This window comes from Paramisgurnus dabryanus, chromosome 16 (genome assembly GCF_030506205.2).
Source record: "Paramisgurnus dabryanus chromosome 16, PD_genome_1.1, whole genome shotgun sequence".
In the NCBI taxonomy this organism is placed as follows: domain Eukaryota; kingdom Metazoa; phylum Chordata; class Actinopteri; order Cypriniformes; family Cobitidae; genus Paramisgurnus; species Paramisgurnus dabryanus.
In genome coordinates, this window is record NC_133352.1 from 9,522,844 (window position 1) to 9,546,490 (window position 23,647).

At 37.7% G+C, this 23,647-nt stretch overlaps 1 protein-coding gene across 1 annotated transcript in view; it reads right to left on the minus strand.

Annotated features, from left to right (window-relative positions):
* Nucleotides 1-23,647, minus strand: part of fgfrl1a (fibroblast growth factor receptor like 1a) — a 66,654-nt gene that overhangs the window by 22,849 nt on the left and 20,158 nt on the right. The window contains exon 3 of the mRNA XM_065268021.2: nucleotides 11,129-11,401. Within this exon, the coding sequence (XP_065124093.1) occupies nucleotides 11,129-11,401 (273 nt within the window). The remainder of the gene's footprint in view (nucleotides 1-11,128; nucleotides 11,402-23,647) is intronic.

Sequence of the window (23,647 nt, forward strand, 5' to 3'; positions counted from 1 at the left end):
GATGAGACGGGTTTGAGATGCGTGAGAATGCTCTGGCTTTGAATCAATGTATGGGAGCTCTACGTTCAAGAGGATCCATTGAGAACTTGTCTTTCCAATTGCACAGGAACGATGGAGGGTTTCGAGGCTGTGCATTAAGGAAAATTAGGCGGGAATAAGGGACCTGCTCTCTAGTAATCCATTTTAGCACGTAAATGCCTCCGCAGGCTGTAACGAAGCAGAAAAACTGGCCAGGAAGAACAACAAAGAGCCCCCATTTGCACCATGAAAGGAAGAGCATCCATTGTGCCGATGAGGCATGTAGCGTACGGGCTTTCTTCTTTCCCTTCACCGCACAAGAAGTGAGAGAGGTGTATGAGGAATCTATTAAAGCAAAATGACACGTAATCGGCTTAAGGGGAATGTTATGAAGGCAGGCAAATTAAGGCTTCTGAGGTCCAAACCCAGCATTGCAGTTGAACTCCTACAGATGCTTCCAGATAACTCCAGGGGGTTGCACAAAGCCTGGCCATTTCAACGATGAGAAAATTACAAAGCCCTACAAATTAAAAAGTTTTATCCAAAACAGCATGACATGAAACACAAAACAGCCAATTTGTTTGAAACTGTTTCAGAAAATCCCTTAAAACAAAACTACATTTTGTTTTATTTATTTATTACTGAAAGATTGCATTCACTATAGTTTAAATTGTCTGAACTCTTTTAATTCGGAGAACGGCTTGCCGGATCTATTTTTGAGCAAAGATCTAAAAAAAACTCTTCACTATTTTCCTCCTCAACCTTTTCGCTCTGGAGTCAACCTTTTCCCGAAGTTCTTTGCGTTTCATACGTGACTCATGTTTCTGGCACACCTAAGGAGCGTCTGACAAATTCCCAACCCTGCGGATCGGAATGCGTTTCCTTTCTCTCCTCTTTCTGGTGGCTGTCTTCCACAGAAGGTGAAGTGATGCAGAACGCCGGTGCAGGATCGGCAGAGGCCCTGCTCGCCTTGCCTCCCTTTTTAGGACCTTGATAAACAGGGGGGTGTGAAATGTAATCCCAAACCTTGTGCATTCAACCGACCTGACTGCTTTAAAGTTTTGTTTGTGTTTTTCCTTTTCCGGCTCTTTGAGTTGTTCACTCTACCAGCGCCTTTGAAACCCAAGCTCACCCCCACCTGTAGCGGGATAACCCTTACGTTTTTATAATTGCGTGTTTAAAATGGCATCTTCATTTCCTGTGTCCGTTTCCGGAGGAAACAATGAGCGAATGGAAAAAAAGTGTAGTGCTGGATTCAAAATCTAATTTAATCGATTTGCCTTGAATGAAATGTTGATGCAAGGCCAATTAAAATGGATAAGAATGTAGCAGTGTTTTGGATAAGACTCTTTTGAGGGGGACATCAAAGATAATCCCTTCCTCTGATTTTTTTAGATGCCTTGAAAGCGTTCGTGTTTGGTTATGATAAACACAGTCCCGTAAACCACGATCAAAGAAGGAGATGTTTTGCATTGCACCTTAAAAATTCTGAATGGTAACTCAATCGCTATCTTGGTTGTAAATTCATAGGCTTGATTTTGAACAGCAGCCAGATTTTTCTTTTCGCTCTGTTTTCATTTCTCATTCTGTTGCTCCTTCTCTCTTGTGTTTCTTTGAACCATGACCAGCCCTTACAACAAAGCCTGTTTTTCATCTAGATGGAAGGTTGTTGGGCAAAACCAGGAGGATGTATAAGGGAATGTGCGGCACCATCTCCACTCCAGTCTCCCTTCTAAGGACTTGATCCGTCCTGGCCTTGCTTTGCCATGCATGTCACTTAAGAGCCGAATGGGCTGTGGTGTGTAGAAGCACATGGTCACATGACCGCTGAGGCTTAGCAGAGTACAAGAGATCAACCGTGGCTGTTTCTACAATAGTCTAGTAGGCACATGAAAGGGCAAAATGCGGAGTTCATAACATCAGAGGAGAAGCATTTCATCTGTCCATACCTCAGTTTTCACTCCTCATTCCTCAATGGCTCCTTCTTTACCCATGAAATAACAGCCATGGACTTCAACAGCAGGGTCACAAATGTTAAAATTCCTATTAAAATCTCCATAGAGAAACTGATTTTCAGTGATAATATTCAAACACTGAAACAGATCTCCCATAAGCTCTGAGATTGCTGTTGGGTGATGTCATATGCTTTTGTAGAAACCTTACATAAGTGTGATATGAAATCAATAAAAAAACATACCAACCACTGAAATAATGCTTGTGTGAATATTTGCATGCTTGAGAGATAACTAAGGATTTAGAAACTTTGGTCTGCATCCTAACTCTCAGTAATGCTTCTTCGTGATTTACGTACATCATCTTTCTTTCTGAGAAATGGATATTGGGTTTATTTTACAATGATTAATAAGTCTAAAGTCATACAACAGTAACACCGGTAAATTAAATTTTTCAGTTATTAAAGAAGCGCAGAGTAACTGAGACCTGCAATATTACTTAGGTGTCATGCAAACCCTGTGTGAGATGCCTGCTGTTTGAGAACTGTGACATTGCTTCATTCCTCCAGACGGACAATTGACGATGAGACACCGATTTTCCAATTAAAGTGATGAAACCAAATACATGCCCTCTGGGTCTATGAATTTCATTCAGTATTTAAAAAGTTATTTCAGATGGAGTCTATGAAGGTTGCCATCTGATCTGTTTTTTTTAATTTGGTGCAGGACAGCTGTGCAATCTGACACTTGTGTCACGGCGTATGTGGAGAACACCGATTACAGTGAAAGTGGTACGGTCTTATCATATGACTTTTGTCCATTGACTACACTGCTTCCTTAAAAATATAAATAATGGCTTTAAAGGGACACTCCACTTATTTTGAAAATATTCTCATTTTCCAGCTCCCCTAGAGTTAAACATTTGATTTTTACCGTTTTGGAATCCATTCAGCCAATCTCCGGGTCTGGCGCTACCACTTTTAGCATAGCTTAGCACAGTCCATTGAATCTGATTAGACCATTAGCATTGCGGTAAAAAATAACCAAAGAGTTTCCTTATTTTTCCCATTTAAAACATGACTCTTCTGTAGTTACATCGGGAACAGGAGGTGCAATGATATTACGCAGTGCACGAAAATAGCCCCGTTATTAACTTTCAATTGCAGGAGACTATTTCCAGGCACTACGTAATATCATACCATGTTACGGCAGCAAAGTCCTTGATTATTACGCCAGAATGAGAGTATAGTTCCTAGCCATATCTGCATAGAAAATCACAACTTTTAATTTTCTGTAGGTCTTAGTACACAATGTAACTACAAAAGTTATTTTTAGCGCAATGCTAATGGTCTAATCAGATTCAATGGATTATGCTAAGCTATGCTAAAAGTGGTACTGCCAGATCGGAGATCAGCTGAATGGATTCCAAAACAGTAAAAATCAAATGTTTAACTCAAGGGGAGCTGGAAAATTAGCATATTTTAAAAAAGTTGGAGTGTCCCTTCAATGCTTATGTTTGAATAAAGAAGTCAAGTTGGTGTGATATTAGATTGGATTCATAATGGAGCTCATATTGGAAATATTGATAGTATTTGATGTTGGATAAGCTATAAAAACAAAAAACAAAAAGTTTATCTGGAGCTAGGGATGGGAAAAATTTTGATTCTCCAATTTTAATCAATCTTCAAAAAAAAAAAAAAAAAAAATTGATTCGTGAAATATACTTCAGACAGGGCTTTTAAGGAATGCCCGATGGCCTGGGGCAAGTGTGAACAATGCTTGGGACAGTTGACAGAACTGGCTTTCTGTCAAGGCTACATTGTCAAGAAGTTAATCAATTGTACGTGTTTTAGGCCAATTTAACTCTTTCCCCGCCATTGACGAGATTTTCCGTCTTTACGCAATACCGCTATTATCCACCAGGTGGCGCCCTTCCGCAACTTTTTAAACCCGGAAGTATTGCCCTATGGCAAGCTGCTGCATGTCCGTGTCTGTTTTAAAGATCGCTCTGAATGAGATCTATATGAAAAGTCCGTCATAAAACTGGAATTATCTCTGCTTTTTGCTCAAAATATGGTGTTTTTGCAAAAACCTACCCATATTCAAAAGCTGATTGCAAAAAAAACCACTAAAGGTAGGATGAAACGGGTTTTTTTGTTTGAAAGCAGAGGGTCTGTTCTTTCATTTGGTATATTGTATGTTTATATATTTAAAGAAGAACATTTTCTGGAAGGCATTAAACTTTGGTGAAAATCATGAAAAACGCTGGCGCTGGCTGGCAACTTTTTTTTAAAACGCTGGCGGTGAAAGAGTTAAAGGAACAGTATGTAAGAAATTTATATCAATGAATCATAAAATGGCCCTGATATGTCACTAGACATTAAGAAATCATTTTCATTTCAAATACTTATATCACTGGCAACAGCAGTCCGGCCAGGATTTTGTCATTTAAAAAGTGGAGTTGCAGCCCTAAACTGATGTTTATGTTGTCATGTTGTGTATTGGCCACCAGTTGTGTGATTGCAGTACCAGTTTTAGCCACAAGTTTTGTTTTTGCAATACCAGTTTTGGCCAAAATCCTACATACTGTTCCTTTAAATATTTATGCAAAGCAGACACAAAACCGATCTTAATGCGCTGCTCAAGCACTGTTTGAGAAGTCTCAAGCGCGCAGTCAGCAAGCTGCATTTCAAGGCTTTAGACAGCACACAAATACTGGGTTCACATTTCCTTGCGCTTAAACGGACATATTTACACAAAATTTTTCATAATTTCACATTAATTCCTCATAAACATAGTCTGTTGTGTAAATGTAGACAATTCAGAAAGAAAATGCAGGTAACAGTATATTGGATCCATGCAATACATGTAAATCTTAAAGTTTCATGTTTTCAAAATTAATATTTTTAATAAAATATAGATTACTAATCGATATTGGAGTGGATCGAATCGAAACCATATATAATCGAACACTCACATTGGTCGCAATAACACATATAACTTCTAACACATACTCTGTTGAACTGGGATGTAAAACATCACTTCCTAATATCCTAGATATTCAAAAAGGTGAATTTGATAAAGATAGTTTCACGAAACAACCCTTAAACGGAGCATTTTGAGTTATCTGTTTATCATGCACACCACAAAGGCAGCACAAAAAACTATAACTATGATCCCATTCATTCAACTCAGAAAGCTGGCGTGTGCAACTTGGAAAATTGCAGGAGAATGCCACACAAGTCGGGGTTCCAACTTGGCAATTTCTCTGAAACATTTTCCACGTTACAAAAAGGCAGGTGTATGATGTCACTCAAGAAAATACAGACAGTTACAGTTCCAAAATGATAATAAAACCTGTTTAGCAAACAAATGCAGAGACAGGTGTGTAAAAACACGGCCCATGATCTTTTCCGTTGATAATCATGCAACTGCGAAACAACTGCAAGCATCCCCATTTTGTTTCTTTTTTCATTATTTATTTGTTCCGTTCTATTTCCAAGCAATGAACAACAAAACGCTTCACGGCTCAGAAACATCCCACATCCGCCTTGAACGAATGCCTCCAGACAACACAAACAAACAAACAAACCCACAATTTGAATTAAGAACAAACTAGATTCAGTTTAATATACCAATGCAAACACTGAGCAAAGTGCTCTGAACCGAGACATCTGTTACTTTCGTAAATAATGTTGCGGAAAGATCCGCGAAGCTTCACACGCCTTATGCCAGTTTGACCGTGATAGGGCCTCTTAAAGTCCAGAGGGAAACCCTGTGCAGAGATCAGCAGATATCTCAAGCTCCAGTTTTCCTGTGCGCCGATCACTACCAGATGTTGGCTGAACAGGAGCTTCTAGGATCTGAACAAACTCCACAAATCACTATAAATCACCAGGCACTTCCCAACAGCTTCCTACAGTACATGTCTCAATCCCGCAATCACGTCTGCACTGTCATCGCAAACAGACGGTAAATCTAATCTCAATCACTGTGCTGCTCCTGTGATAGTTAGTTTATGCAGGTGAAGGCCAACAAACACAACAACCAGGAGCCGGGTTAAGAAACAAAATACCTAATCTGTTCTTCCTATCCATCCAAGCTTTGTGCTTCCGCTACATTATTTCTGCCAATAATGCATCTGGTGCAATAACACAAAAGTAAATAAATATCAGCACAGCAGTTGTGCGCCGAAAAGTAAATCAGTCCTGGAAAGCACGGACAGTGAGGAATTAATAGATGTAGCCGCTGTGGAGGGGAAACATGGCTTGAGTTTGTAAAGAGAGAGAGCAGCTTATGATAGATGGACAGTAATGTCTTTTCCATCTGGTTTGAGGAAGGGCAAAGCCACTAATGAGTCCTATCAACACAGGTCTCCTGTCCTCAAGCGGACATTTGATCACGGAGCCACACAGGACAGAAACAGACTACACAAGCTGTTCTGCTACGCAAAAGAGCCCTTCTGACTGATGACTTAACCTGATGTTATGATACAAGAGTCTGGGATGAAGATAATGTTTAGATTGGGATTAGGTGGGATCTCACAATGCTCTTTGTGTCTCTGTTCTTAGCGACGCATGCTAAGGCAAGCAGCATTATAGCTACTGCACATATTAAGGATTAGGTAGTCTTCAAAACACGAGTTTTAAACACTGATGTGCAACTCATCCCGTGCTACAGTTATGAATGATACCTTTAATCGTGTGGTTTGTTCATGAGGTATGTAATTACTTTTATATGTGATCGGCTGGCAAAAAGCAAAAACAAACCATAATGAGGGACCGGAATATCTTTTATATTCTGGGGTGAGTTCTTTTTGGCATGGTTCAATAAGTTACCACCTACAGTAGCAACCGCCCAAAAAAACCCTAGCAACTGTACAGCAGCATGCTAGAAACCACTCGGAACACATTAGCAACCACATAACAACGCTCCGGCAACCATCCACAACATCCTATGCGGTGTTCCAAACCACTCCCTCGTTTACTCATTCACTTTTCCCTATATAGCAGATTACAATTGAGTGCACTAGATTGGGAGGAACTGAACGATAATGAGCGAGCGATTTTTGACACGGACGTAAATACGTCAGAGAGCTGTCGCAGATATTCCTCATAAACCCTTACACCGGTGTGGCTTCATAGATTGTACTGTGAAACGGTTAAGTTTACTTTCTTACTGTTTCTTAGTGAAAACAAAACAACTGCTTGTCATATTTATTAACTTTATTATATTTTAGATAAAAAGTATCGCATTTATTTTTAATATGTTTATTTAAAAAAAAAAACTGACAACAAGAACTAACAAAAGTGTATAAATGTAAATTTGTGGTGTTTAATGTCAGTGTCCTTCAGCTAATTCAAGTTAAGCGTTCGTCTCCCATTGTATAATGCAGTGTTTCTCAAACTTTTTCTGCCATTCCCCACTTTGGAGGTAGGGAAGGGTTCCAAGCTCCACCTGTCCCAATCGCCCCAACAAAATCGTAATCAGCTATGCTTAAGTTACCCCGTGACATTTTCTACAGTCTGATTTATTTAAGTTTTAAGCTAGGTTTATGTTTAAATGTGCCATTTTGAGTGTATGGTCAATAAATAATTAAATTAATAGATTTTCTCCCATTTGTCACGCCCCACTTGTAATGTTCCTATTCCCCAGTGGGGCCCGCCCCACACTTTGAGAAACACTGGTATAATGAGAAATAGTAAGTGAGCGAGTGTACATTGAAAGTCAGAGTGCATTGTGGGTAAAAAGTAGTGAAGGAGTGTAGGGAAGGAAGTTGTTCACTCAGGTTTCAAACACCACTACAAAACGGCAGTGCACTATATAGGAGATAGGGAGCAGTTTCAGACAGAGCACTAGTATCAGTATCAGTAAGCGTGCATTAGCAAGAATAAAATCGTTTTTGAATATTACATTTTATGCACATGATATATATAGCAGGAGAACATGAAAATAAGTTGCAAGCCAGATCTGAACCCACATATCCTACATAAGCACCACTGCTCAACAGTTTTGTTTGTGGTTATTATAAATAAGGAAGATTTTAGTCTTAAAGTGACAGTTTACCTTAAAATGAAAAGTCATCATCCGAAAAAAAATATTTTGGAAGTATTGTGATAAATGACGAAGAAAATATTTTGATAAATGATGGTTAGCACACAGTTGATGGTACCCATTAAATTCCATCATATTTTTTATTCCTATTATGGAAGTCAATGATCACTATCTGCTGTGTTTACCATCATTTCTCAAAAAATCTTCTTTTGAAAAAAAAAAAAATACTTTCATACAGGTTTAGGACAACATGAGGATGAGTAAATGATGACAAAATTTTCATTTTAAGGTGAACTATCCCTTTAATCTACCAAGCTACATGAACTCATGCCTTTAAGTATTTATCATGGTTGAGATTAAAATTAAGCCAGGAAGTTTTGATGCTGTCCTGAAACAGAGGTTTTAAGGGAAGTTAAAAGGATGCCATGGAAAGCTATAAAGGAATCTTTAATTTTCTCACAGGTCATGGTATAATGTATATTTCTGGCTTCTGTGCAGATATGTGCTTATGTGCCATGAAATATAATAAAGCTGGACTGAGAAACTGTGGAAATATTTATACGAATGAAACACCCAAAGTTGGCAGTGTAAGGAGACAGCTGTAATAAGAAAAAGGTGTCTGTATATTTCACTAAGGTTAAAAATGAAAATATAAAACAATAAAAGGCTAAATCTGAGATGGACATATCTAGAGGAAGACATGGATCAATTCACATCCCATGTTTACAGTTTGCCACTCCAATCTTAGAAGAAACTAATATGTTACTATGAAATGCTTAATTTTGTCATATAAACAGCCACATTAATACCATGTTATGACATCTTCTAAAAGTATTTCACATGGAGAATCAAGTTGTGTTTTATTTTTATAAAAGACCAGCTCAAAGATGTTGGTGGAAGAGCAAAATTTGTATTGAGAATTGTCATAATCATGCTTAGATATTTAAATGTTATTCAACAAATAAATTTAACACAGGCAAAACATAACACCTATCACGCTACACCTCAGCCTCAATTGGCAAGGCTTGAATTACACTGAAGGTGGGATGTGCCAGAAGAGAGATTAAGAAACAAGTCTAAGTTCAAGGGCCCTGACTAAATAGCATGGGGAGATGTTTGCGGTGCATCAAAGCTGGCTTGGCACATCTTGAGCGTCCCAGCACAGTGGGTGCAGCTGCTCGACTGAGGTCATCCTGGCAGCTGCCCCCATCGCCCCTAAACTCCCACCCCAAACGGCTGATTATTGTGTTCAGCTACAGAGAAACTTTCATTCATGCCTTATTATTTGAAGACATTCATACACGCCCATTTTCTTATTCTCACATTTCGTGCTTTGATTCTCCTTAAAGGATTTCATGCTTTTTTCATGTTTTTGAACTAGCGTGAGGGGTTAAACTTCATGCATTCTGTCTGCTAAATTTTTCATGCTTTATTTCTTTTCTTAGACGTTCTTACTTTATGTACGGTATCTTATTTACTCAAAGTTTTCTTTCAATATCTCTATGCTGCGTGCGTTATGCCACTATTTGCATTTTTATTTGTTATATTTGGCATTAAAAACCCAGTCACACCAAGATTAGGAAATGATGTGTTTATTATATATACTGTACACAATATACCTACCTAGCGCCACATTTATACAACAGTTGCATTATTTATTATTATTATGACCATCAGCAAACCACTATTTTTATAATGATACCGAGACATATTCCCATAACATCACACGTCTCTAACTTCTATTGTTCTTATAGAAAGTGACTACATATCCGTTACGTTTTCGAGATCATCTAATTTTTCGGCCATCTTTCAAGTATCTGAACTGAAGTATTTACCTTCACTTTTCTAGGAAAATAGCCATAATGCTTAGTAGGAAAATTTTGATGCACTTTTTTGGAGCTGCTGATCTTGATGCAATCAAATTTTATAAATCAGTCAAGTATAAAAAAATCAAAGGATGCCTTTAAGAAAAGCGCAATAATTAGCATGACAAAAGGAAATAATTGTCTATGTCTAAATATCATTAGGGGACTGGACCGCACTGATCCATGTACTTCAGCCGAGAGCACGTTCATGTGGTCAATACTTAAATAGATGCACACGAATGGATCAAGATGGCTAATGACCCACCACATGCTACAAAACAAACAGTCCATTCACTGCCGAGGATGTTCGCAATTCCTGTAATTTAGCTGCATTGTCTTGCATTACATAGGGCTCATTCGAGAGGCAAATAAAAGGATCATTAACATAGTCCAGCTAATATAAAACTCACCCTGAATGAGGCACTCCACTAGGGCCTCCATTTAAACTTGGCATAGCTTTAGATGGATGCCTCATTCAGTCACAAATTACTCCACTGGTTTACATTATCATCCTTAAAGTTTAAGGTGCTTATACCCCGGAGCCATAGGTGATCATTGCTCTAGTTGAAGTAACCGTGGTGATTTGCTGACCTGATGGTGTACCGTATTTGATTAATGTACATGAAGGAGGGTTCATGTCCTCAAGAGCTTTGCTGTGATCACGATATGGGCTGGGAGTATCCTCACGTATGCAAACCCATCACCATGTGGAACGGGGCCAAATTAGGCCCTGATTAATTTGGCGAGGGGCCAGCGTGCTCATTCAGCCCAAAACAAAGGTTCATCTACTGAATGTACTGAATGTCAAGGCCATCATGAAGTATGTAAGGGTCATTATGTTTACAATTTGTTCATTTCTGTAAACTGAGGTAGTTGCTGTGAAAGAGTAGACAAATATTTATCCTTTTTAATGAAAGTTAGTTTTTGTTGGTTAAACAGCTGACATTTAGATATACAACACATTGATTAATTCCTATTGGCCTTCTACATAACAAGCATGATATATTTATAGTCATTGTTACTGACCATAAAATCAACAAATCTTATAGAAACATTAAACGGACCAAACATGGTAGACAACAGTATGACATACAGATCCCTATGAGACCTTCACACTCTTGTTTTGCTCTGAATCAAATTCTATCTGCTGAATGTCTGCAACCTAAACAGGAGACCTTGCTACCGACATGATCAGCTATTTTGGAAATGTTGAGCTCCACCATCTAAAAACAAACTTACCAATGACAATGAGGGTGTAGTTGATGTTGACGCTGCCAAAGCCATTAGTGGCTTTACAAATAAAAGTTCCAGCATCTTCTGCCTCCACCTCTTTGATCCGGAGGGCTTGTTGAAGGACCCTGAAGCGCATCCAGCCGCTGTGGATGTTTCGGCCGTCTTTGGTCCACATGATGAGGGGAGGTGGATCCCCCTCCACAGGACACTGAAGTTTCATGGTGCGTCCGATTCTCACGCTTTGCCGGTGCACTACCTTCTGCGCTACACGTGGAGGACCTATAGAGAAATAACAGATCAGTAAAACAATTTATAATTTTGTTTTCACACTTGGTAAATTTGTTTGGTTTTGAATCGAAATTTGTGTTTCTCTAATGGGGCATACACACCAAACGCGAGTAGATTACATACAAAGTCAATGCAAAGACACGTTCAGACACGATGGGTGATCAGGGCGATGCGAATGACGCGAATTGGATGGCGCGATTGCCGTGAAAACACGCGTTATTCGCCTCAAACGCAAAAATATTCAACTCAAGCGGAAAATTCACATGACACAAAGTTAAATCCTGTGAGTAATCTAAAGCAAGCAACGCAATGCTACGCAGTTGGTGTGTACGTAGCATTAATCCTTGCTCAACTGGTGTACTGGTACAGCTGTTTTGTTGTTCAAAAATGTAATGCTTTAGTCAAGAAAACCATATGAAGTTGTTTGTCTCCACAAACCAGTAGAGTGGTAAATTGGGACACTTTTTGACATTGACATGAAAAAGGCTTAATTTATCTGAATTCCTCAATTCCGTGTGATGCTGGATCACAAAACCAATCATAAGGGTAATGTTTTTTTTAAATTGAGATTTATACATCATCTGAATAATAAGCTTTCCATTGATGTATGGTTTGTTAGGATGGGACAATATTTGGCAATATTTAGCTAGAATCTGTGATATATACAAACTAAGTTCATGGAACATAATCTTTACTTAATATCTTTGTTGGCATAAAAAAGTATAATTTTGACCCATATAATGCATTGTTGGCTATTGCTCAAATATACCCTTGCTTCTTATGACTTCTTATGGTTTTGTGATCCAGGGTCACATACTGTATAATACATACTGTACCAATTTGTTAATGCAGTAGATGGCTTTCACAAAGTCGAGTGTGGATCGTTGGTATGCACTTAAGTTTAGTTGACAGCTTTTACAAATCAAACAAACATAAAACCACGTGAGCACCGAAAGCGCTAGTGTAAAAGTGACACATTATCTGGGTGTACATCACCCACTCTCATGCTAGACTTTTTTCTTTATTTTCAACCTGGTTGTAGAAGTCAAGCCTGAACATGCAATGGGAAAGCTTGAATGCATTAGACTAAAATATTTGCTTTTCAAAGGATTAGACTAAGCTTTAAAGAAATAGTTCACCCCAAAAAAAGAAAATTCAGTCATAATTTACCCTAACTTAAACTCCTCTGACTTTTATGCGTTTGTGAAATGCAAAATGGCGAGGTTAGGCTGGTGTTTTCCATAATGGACATTATGGAAGGAGCTGTTGTTTAAAATAAATCACATTGAGCTACGGCGGAGGGTAACCATTTTTAGTAAATTACTTAATCTGATACAAAGATATTTTATGATCTTAAAGGGCTGCAAGATATACAGAAATACTGTGCAATGCGCAATATGCATACCGCAATGGCTTCCAATAACCAAATGATTTTTATACTTTAAAAAGTTACGTATAGACCAATTTAGTGTTTGCAAACAGAGATGACGTTTTTTGTGGGCGGAGCCAAACTGGTTGCAGAAAGTGACTGCTCCGCAGTAGGGTTGTGAAGTGTTTTAGCATTAAACCGTGATTTTTATGGATCCGGTGTTCTGTCAAAGTCTGATTCCCCTATGTTTCCCTTTAGTGCAATGTTTCTTATAGCGTTTTAATCACATTACGTTTATTTTTTTAGATAGATCAAAAGTTTAAATGGTTTGGCTACTGATATGCATGTATGTAATGTATATGTATTGTTCTTTTTTGCTAAATCAAATATTTTTACAGTCTGAATCGCTAAAGTACATGTAAAAGCAATACTTTCATGTATTATATATAATAGCGTTTATTACATATTTCATAATTTTCCTGTTTTTTATTATTTCTTCCTTAATAAGTTATAATTGTAACATGATAAAAACGCTAGAAGAAACACATGGAGGGAACAGACTTCGACAGAACACCGGACATCTTCTCTACTTATTTTCTATTCTAATTATTAAAAGATTTCCAGATGATTTCCTTGCTCCATTCTGTCCGTTTAAACACCTACGTTTATCTTCAAATGATGTCTTCGACGATTGTATTCTATAAAAATGAAAGCCATCTTTTTTTGGCATTCTTATTCTGACACTTAACAGCACAACCGGACATTTTCCAGTGAGTTATCTTGCTCTTTTCACTCGTGTCTAATTCATTTCCACTGTTTTTCTGCAACCGCATTGCGCGCGCAGCTTGCAGTGACGTAACTGTGACGTCTACTCTAAATTGGTCTATAGGCAAAGTTTTAGGTTGATGCAGACAGCAGAGAGACTGGAGAGACAAAGCGAGTAATGCTTTCTTTTTCCCTGAAAGAATGTGATACATATATGTTGGTTATTTAATTGAAGAGCTCAGATGTACGTCTAACAGGTTTTCTTGTAAAGAAGCATTAAAAAAACTCTTAAAGGCAGGGTGCATGATTTTTGAACACTTTTGGTTAATATCATTATCTCGTTTTTTAACAGAGGTGGTGTTTAGCAACGTTTGCATCTGAGCTACACAATATTTTTGAAATATTATAATTGAATTAAATTTTCAAAAGTATAGCAGTATCATGTCGCATATCATATCACATTTTAATTTATATAGTGCAGGCCTTTAAATCTTTGAATAAAGTGCAAGCGTGACACAGACTAGTGTAACATTTATGTTATGGTGTTTCTTAGAGCTCAACATCCCCATTCACTTTTAATGTACAGAAAAGGGTAAAAAAAAATCGAAGTAAAGCAATACGGGTTTGGGTGAGTACATGATGCAGGATTTTATTTTTGGACTATCCCTTTAAAGCATCTCGTTCTGGCTGAGAGGAGCGAGGCTTCCCGCTGCCCACGCACAGCTTTGCTTACTCCCATTAAGAGACTGAAGGCAGGAAATTGATAGTGTCACTGTTTATGTCTGTGGGGAAATTGTAACCGCAGTCCTCTGTCAGCCAGCCATGTCTAGTTGGCGTACTCTGCTACCGGCCTGCAACGGATTGCATTGTTTGTGCGCTCTTCAGTTGGTGGCTTCTTTGAGGTTATAAAGGTCAGAGTCTGTAAATACTGTCCACACTAGCTGTTCTCAAGCCTGTGTTAGTCACTCTAATAGCTGTTTACGTAAGGCTAATGGCAGACTGGATCCGTTTAGCTGCCACAAAACCAGGATTAGGAAGGTCTTGCGGCGAAAATTTCCACATGCATTTATATGCCCAAAGTATATTATGTTTAAATCTTTTCTTTAGAAAAAACACCTCTGTCTGTAATTGCAGGCATTATTGGGATGGATGAAGAGCATAGAGTGTTTTGTTTCATTTTAAGACATCTGTCCAACATTTAATCATTTCCAAATCCATCTGAAGAAATTAGAAGCGGAAAGAAATCACAGAATTTTCATGAAAACTGAAAAATGGGAAATCCTGGCTCTGTTTCAAAACCTAGTGATGTTGGCTAATAAAGATCTGTGGCCATTTATTGGTAATAAATAGACAATACCCGAGTTTGTTATAGTTAAATCTTGTGCTTTGCATTGAAATACATTTTGTTAAACATTTTGTTGCACAAAAAACACAATTAATCAGACCTTTTAAGTCACTGATAGTGTTCATCCCGTCAATCACAGTGGATAATTACCTCACATTTGATTAGTTAGCATGTTGCTAAGCTAACTATGCAACACTCTAAAGAACTACACCAAATTAAAAGATGCAGTGTTTAAATTTTAGCGGCATCTCACCTCTTGCTTTTAGAACACATAGAGAAGCTACAGTAGCCGCCACCGAACAAACATGTAATCGTTGGAGACAACTTAGTAAAAAAGTTTGTCTGTTAAGGGCTTCTGTAGAAACATGGCTGCACAAAATGGCAGCTTCCATGTAAGGGGACCCTCTGTGTATGTAGATAAAATGTCTCATTCTAATGCTGCGTTTACACCAGCCGTGGTAGAGGCGGCAAGCGCGGGTGATTTACATGTTAAGTCAATGCGAAGACGCGATTAGGCATCCTTCGGCGCGGTACATGCGGTAAACATTGTTGCCGAATTGAGCGTTGCTGCGGGAAACGCGCGAGTTGAAAATCTTAACTTCGTCGGATTTCCGCACCGCGTTAACCAATCAGGACCTTGCTGTAGTAGTGGCGTGATTACAGGAAGGAAGGGGAGTGGCGAAGTCTCCCCCCATGACGCGAATTTCCGCGTGAATTTCTCAAATGACTAGAATTTTACGCGCGGCTTTCACACGAGAATGAAGCGAGTGAACTCAAATGTTCAAGCGTCCAACTACGCACGAATAGCGCGTTTTTGCTGCCTTTACCGCGGCTGGTGTAAACGGTTTCTCTTGTTTTGTTCACCATAATCATTTTTATTAAGTTTTTCTCAATGCATAATGGCAGAGTTTGCGAATTGCAAGGGGTTCGTGAGTTTATGAAAAAATAATATATTACAAAATGTAATAAAATAGAAACAAATCTAAATAAAACATTTGTTAACAAACATATTCATGTTTTCTGCAAGTCACGTAACATTACAGTATATCAGAAAACTGAGAACTCATGCAAAATAGCTATGTTAAATAGCCTTGTTGATTAAACTTTAAAACTAATGAAAAATAAACGTTTTTTGAAGTTAAACATGCAAGAGTACTATTAAATGAAAAAATATTTACTTAAAGTCTCAGTGGGTGCTTCAAATAAATAATTTAGTTCAAGTGGGTTCAGCTGACAAAACGTTTGAAAACCCCTGCATTATGGTTGACATTGTTACTCTACTATTTGATCAAAAGAAGGGGTATCTTACAATTATACAGCCTGCCTTTGAAATAGCCTTTGAATCTAAATCACTCCCACGACGCTCACAAGTTTCGATAAAGAGCCTTACGTAACCAGGAAGGAAACGGTTAAACCTTATACACGGTGATATAAACCAGTTGTCCACGAACTGTAACACCAAATAACTCGTTTTATGTCAAATCAAAGAGGCTTCTAGTGAAAAACGTATCGTGTGCATGGTTTCAAACTGCGCTGTGAAATGATTCGCTGCAACAGGTATCACGCCAGCTTGACTACAGCACATTATTGTATCTCACAGAGAAAAGTGGGAAGCTGACATTTTGATAGATTATCGTTGAAAGTGTGAAAAAGAAATTAGTCACAGGCAGGAACTCGCGAAGCTTTCTCCCGCTCGCTTTCGAATGGCTTTCTCATCAGAGTAAAACCTTCCTGGTGCGTCGTTCTCACAGATTGAAATCTCATTCTTTCTTGGAAAAGACTGTACGCCCCCTCCTTGAGCAGATTTATGGGCCTCCTGCTTCGGGCCCTTCTGTTTGTGGGTCGGTCCCGATGCCTCTCCTCCTCACAGGAGCCCAAAAGCAGACAGCACTGCACGTTTCACAGATCAGAGGTGCACGGGAGAAAACAAAGACTCTAAACTTTCACAAGCAACGCTCGGTTTGGCTTCCAATTCTTCTCCCTTTTGCCCAAAGACGGCGATGATTAATGTTACATCTCCCACACAACTCACAAAAGGCATACAGTCTACGGCAGGGTCAAGAAAGCATTTCTTAGCCCTATGAAAAGGGCGCAAGACAGAAATGACGAGTTAGTGTTACAATATTTAATGTGCCCAAATAAATAAATGTGTTCCAGTGTGCGGCAATACACATTTAACTGGGGAAGGCTTTGAAAACCTGCGTGTCTGTGTAAATATTGACTCTGTTTGTTTGTGTGTGAGGGAATTTGTGAAGAAAGGACTTGGTGAATGGTGGGACGGCAGGTCAAACTCTTTAAAAGGCAATCTGTTTTCTCTATTCAGCATAAATGGATTCCCTTCTGTCGCAGTTGAGCGCACATCACTATACAATACGGTGGCCGGCCTCTTTCGACGGCTGCACTACGGATTCTCCTTCAAGTTGCAATCTTCCATATCCCTCTTTCCCTTTTACGGCCTTCTGGCTTAAGGTAGCCCAACATGCATGTCTGGAATGTCAACTAATGACAGGAAAAAAGAGAGGCCAACACAAGTAACATTCAATCATATATCCTCTTTCAACTCAAGCTCTTTCTGCCAATAAGCCTCCGCAGGGCCCCGTGAAGCACTATCTGTAATTGCCGTAAATATAGCATTCCCTTAAGAATCAATACGTATCGTGGGCCAGCTAGAAGTTGATGCATGATATTTTTGTTGGCTTTATTTTGGAAAGGGCAGGAGGTGATTTGCAGTGCAGGAATGCATTTCAGAATAATTTTTTAAGCAGGTTTAAGCTCACCGGTGCCAATATATTCACGGTCAGGAAGCAACTGGTGACTAAGTAAGATAACCTTCACCCTGCTTTAACTTCCTCTGTAATACAGGAGGCTTGAATACTATGTCTGAATCAACTTTGCAACAATGGGAATGAAAGGAATATTTTGGGTTAAATGCGACTTAAAGGCGTAGTTCACATAAAAAACAACAATAACTTATGTCACCATTTATTTACCCTCATGTTGTTCTAAACCCATATGTCTTCATTTAAACACAGAATGATAACAGAATGGACATTTTTGGGTGCACTATCTCTTCTGTACATCAGCTGATCTGTGGCATACTGTTGATTACAACAGAAAATAACAACATAAAATGGGTTTACAGTAGGGGTATGCGATATGACGATATTTGATTGTGAACGATTAAAATGTTATCCACTTTTACTGAAACATCATTGTATTGTGATTCGTGCCAACATCAAGTACGCGACAAGGCGCGCGGTACAAGAAGGCGACGTAAGGGCCAGGGAATACATTTTAGCTTTCAAAGTATACTCACCGCGGATACGCGCGGATTAGAGGTCGACCGATACGGCTTTTTCTCTGGCCGATGCCGATATTTAGAAATCAGGGCAGCCGATTTGTTTGGCCGATTTTCTATATGTACATAATAATCAAAATGTTCTCATCATTAGCAGATATTTTAAATGTAAAAATGTCACTATTTAAGTCAAAGCATTTAAAATAAATTATGACTGGTCTTTCTGAAGAGTTTTACAACCTCCTCTGCACCATGCATTTATCAGACACATATATTACCTGACACTCTGCTGTCATCATCTTTGATCAGTTTTTTAGCATGGCTTTTATTACTTTGTAGGATATATTTGGTAGACCTGATAAATTATTTATTCATCATAAAGTTAACATAGTAAATGTCTATGTTTTTTAGTTGAGACTGTCATTTAGGGCAAATCTTTCTAAACACATTTACATTCTCATTTCTGAGGCGCTATAAGTGACTGATTGTGCTGACAGTGACGTCTTGTGAGTTTAGTGTTGGGACAGATCTGTTGTTTCGACCGTTCATTCAAACGAATCCGTTCAAAGGAGTCAGTTCTCGAATCAGACGCGCTGTGTTCTAATCCAGGCTGAGCAGCGCAAAACTGTAAACAACTGTAAAACATTTCCTCGGTGGATATGATTTGGTCTTCTACCTTTCGCCATCGAGTCAGTTTTGTTTTGAGTAATAAAAGCAGGGAGACAGTTTAAAGAACGAAAGCGTGCGCGCGCGGCTCTGCTCTCTCTGTCACGCAAACAAAACTCATCATCACTCTTTAATCACACGAAATGAGCATAAACTTTGCACGGACAGTGCACCGCGAGACATAAGCCCGTCACGACCGTGTTTGACACATACGCAATACAAATGATTTCTTATTCAAATTATTACTCTAACAGGCCGTCAGGGCAGCACTGATTTGCAACATTTACAGTACGTTAAAAAATTTTGGGTACGTGAAGAAAAGTAGCCGATCTATCATTGCAAACACAGTTTAGAACAAACAACAAGAAAACAAAGAACAGGAATCAAACATAACGGTGACGAAAATGCTCCAGACAGCTTTCTGTTCTTTGAAAAATTGAAAATAAAAGAAGAGAAAACAATAGTGCTGTCTATTTCCTTTGTATAATTGTTTGTAGTGGAGTGTCCTGTATTTTCTTGCGCATGCGCTGCTGTACGCTCTCTGTGCAGTTTCCGCGCATATATTTGTAACCTTGTAGGACTGCATTTTTAAATGGGGGCATTAGTATGGCTGTATTAAGGCTAAGTAATGGCAAAAACTAGGGGTGCACGATTCAGAAAATTTCACGATTCGATTCGATTTCCGATTTTTAGGCTCAAGATTCGATTCAAAATCGATTTTCAATTCAAAAACGATTCACGATTTAAAAAAACGATTCACAGTGTGTAAATGTAGTTTACTTTTTCTATGTGACTGATTGTAGTAGATATACAATTTTAAAGAAAAGAAACACAACAAATTAAATGTAGTTTGATATTACTTTATGGCTTTATGAAAAAAAAAATTGTTGTGAAGCAATTAGATAACCCCTTTTATCAAACTCTATTAAATACAATAATATAGTATGATAGACAGTGCAGGTCTATAGATTATAAATGTGACTGGTGTTATAATGGTTATTATTTCTATTAGATAGAGCAGAAGCAGGAAAAGTGCCTATCTTTCTATTTCTTTCTTGCCGATTAAAAAAAAAGCTAAATCCACTCATTATTTCAGATTCAAAAGTCTACTTGCTGTCCCAGTGACAGGGGACCTTACATTACAGCTTTGCATTTTGTAAATCTTGAGTCAGCTTGAGGTTTGCTTGGTCAGTGCAATAGATTTTAGAAAAGATATGGTTTATTAATAATAATAGAAAAGAGCCAGTTTTTATCGCCATAGAAACAATCGGCACGCTGAAACTGCACGCGAGCTTTAGCGCGGTAGCGCTCACGGCCATTTTCCGTTCGACTCGGGTTATACACACAATATTAATCAGACTTGGGACCCAAAGTAATTTAACTTTGACTGACCCGGACCTGACTGACCATTTCAAATACAAACCCGGAACCATACGGCCCGCGGGTGCTCCGTGAACTCCTCTAATGTTAAAACTCTGCTCAAGTTCAGAAACATGAAGGATACAATATGATACGAGCTTGTTCGCGTCGCAGTCGCATAATTCATTGAGAAACAGAGAGCACGTGAATGCACACCGAACTCATACTCATCATGTCGCACACAAAATGTCATTATTAAAGAGTGTCATCATCACAGAAAAACAAAAAAGACAAAATTTGATGCCAGATATACTTGGACACTTGTTAATATAACTGGGCAGCGTGCCCAAGTAAAGTCAATGTGTGGGAAACACTGTGACAAGAGTGTGCAGGCGTCGGAGTGAATACGAAGCAGCAACCCCATCTATGGGAATACTGAGATAAACTCATGTCAGGACAATAGTAACACGGCATTACAAAAAAATATGTATGAATCGATTTTTGGAATTCTATGAAAACAATAATAAAAAAAACAATAAGAGCCGTGATAAAATCGCGATTTTGCCTAAACCAATCGTGATATGACATTTTCCCCATATCGCCCACCCCTAGTCTACAGTCATTCAATTACAATGGAATAAGTGTTTAAAATACAAAAACTTACTATTTTGAAAGTTACAATGATCCTGGTGTGACTGAATGCAAAAATGCAAGCTTTAAAATTCTGCTTTTGAACCATTTAAGGCAGTGGTTTTGCAGACTTAAATGTGCTGATGTACTGTACACGTTTTTTTTTTTAAAGTGCCGTAGAATGTAAAACTGTATTTATCTAGGCATAGATTAATAATAAGAGTTCTGTAAATGGTAATTACATATATCGTGAGCATCAAACGCAATAGTTTCCTCCTCCTTATGTAAACTTCATGCATGCAAAACAGAAAATAGACCAATCTCAACATAACATTGACTGTGACGTTACAGTCGAGCTCTTTCAACATTAAATGACACATTTAATTAAGTAGAATGTTGTTACAATGCTAAAAACAAAGTTGTGAGTGCTGAGTTAGCGCTATTTGCTAGTTAATGCTATATGCTAACGTTTAGGCTGATGTTCTACTATTGACGTTACAGTTACATTTTGTAGGTCCATAATAAAAAAAAACACAAGCTTACCACTCAGAAACATCCATTAACAATCTTCAAACAATTAATTATTCCTCAAATTCTGTATCTTTGTGTAATACAGGCTCAAATATAAGGTCTGTTTGCACACACACTAAGCTACTTAAATGAGCCACTCTGAGAAACAGCCAATCATAGCAGAGCTCAACATTATTATTCATGAGCCTTTCAAACAAGGTAATAATATTCTGGGGGCAAATCCTAGGGTTGTAAATGGACATGTAAAACTGTCTCTGGATCATTTTTTAACTTAATAAACCCACATACCTTCTATGTAGATATAAGAGAACAATTTAACAGATTATTTATATGCATTCTTTGGCACCTTTAAACTAAACAAAAAGTATTGTTAAGTTATCTTTTACCTTTAAACCAAATAGATGACATGAAAGTATCAAAACACTGCATTAAAATAAGTTACTTTATTTAGTTTTCTAAGGAGAAGAGAATAAATCAACTCTGACTCTGAAACTCTAAATACCATCTCGTATGAACATTATTTTTATTATTTTTTTATTTATTGTTTATTTGACAGGGACGTTGCACAACAAATGTGTTGCACAGACCAGAAATAGCTTCAAGCTAATTTTCATCTGTAGTCCCTGGACAGCGGCAAAGTGACAACAAGTTAAAATCAAAATACACATTAAGGATGCTATGAGCTTGATAAAATATAATAAAGTACAAATAGTTATTACGGTGGATTTACACCTTCTTAAATTGCTGGCTGCAAATGTAAACATACTCCTGCTATAATTTATGGTATGGTCTCCAAACAGCTGTGGTGACACAATCACAATGAATCTATGTGACTTCACTTCAATCTACAGTATGAAACCCACAACAACTGCAGTAATTCTGCGGGAACAGGCAACAATCACATTGCCATTTCTCATGTTTTTATATTTATAATGCCCATTATGGCTTCCAAATGCTTTGCACATACTATAAATATTGCGCAGGGACATTTTAAGTATTTTTAGTAGTTTGCTGAGCTCCAGATTCTGAATAGCAGGCCAAGTGCAAAAAAGAAACATAGTGAGTCAGACGAAATGAAAAACCTCCTAAAACATTTGCCGGGTAAAGTATGGGTCTCCCTCGGGGAAAGCTGGAATTTGAGGGTTTGTGGGATATCGCATGTTGCCACCATGAGGTTTTCAGAGCCAACAGCTACACAAGCAAAAAGACCATTGTGATGATGTTGAAAATGGTCAAAGCATTGGTAGTTATCCAGCAAAAACATTTATAAATACAAAAAATTAAAAAGTAAACTAAAGTAAAGAGCCAGATATAAAGTAAACCAAAGTAAATGAAGATAAATTCATTGCAAAGGGATAAACAAAACATTTAATAGGTTGAAAAAAAATTAGACCGCAAGTTTTATATAATGTTTTATATCTGTTTTATGTTATAAAGATTAAAAGAGGTTTTGAAAACGATATAGTTTGCTTTAATTCAAGCCAGGAAATCTGACTTTTTATTCAATGTTAATTCAATTATTTTAGTATATTTCCTCCATTTAAAACCATAACTCTTCTCTATTTTTACATACCAATAACCCCATATTATTTACAATTTGAAACATGATTTTAAATCCCAGATTTTCAATATGTTCGCAAACCTTTGGAACCTACAGTAATTATATATTTTTTAATGTAAGAATAGCTATTGTTTACAACCTATTGGAATCTTGACACAATAACACACACTGTATGTCAAAATTTTGAATGCAAACTATAATTTAATAAGCTTTTGAAATGTTTAGAGAAAGGTGTAATTTCAACCAGTTTTGGAATCACTTTCTATTTCTTTTGGAAAACAAACCTACATTCAAGATCATTTTGCCTTTAGGGTTGAAGCATCTTATTATAAGGTTCGATTTCAAAATAAAACCAGAATTCAGCAACTCAATGGCTATAATCAATCAATAGCAATCTGTTTACGCTGCTTTTAAAAACAATGACATACAAATACCAAATGAAATAAAGGCATCATTAGATTCAATTTTTAAAACCACATTTTATGTAAAACTAAATTCAAAACAGATGAGGAATTCTTAGGCATAACCAACATCCGAATTATATCTGATTTTGTTCACTTTTTATAGTATAACTGTTTTCCAGTATTTCTTGCTCCTTTACAATTCAGCATGCATTGTAAATGATGTTGTAACAATGCATATATAAACATAAAACAAAGTTAAATGGTATTATATATGTAAAATTATGCATGGCCTAACCATTCTTTTTGTTT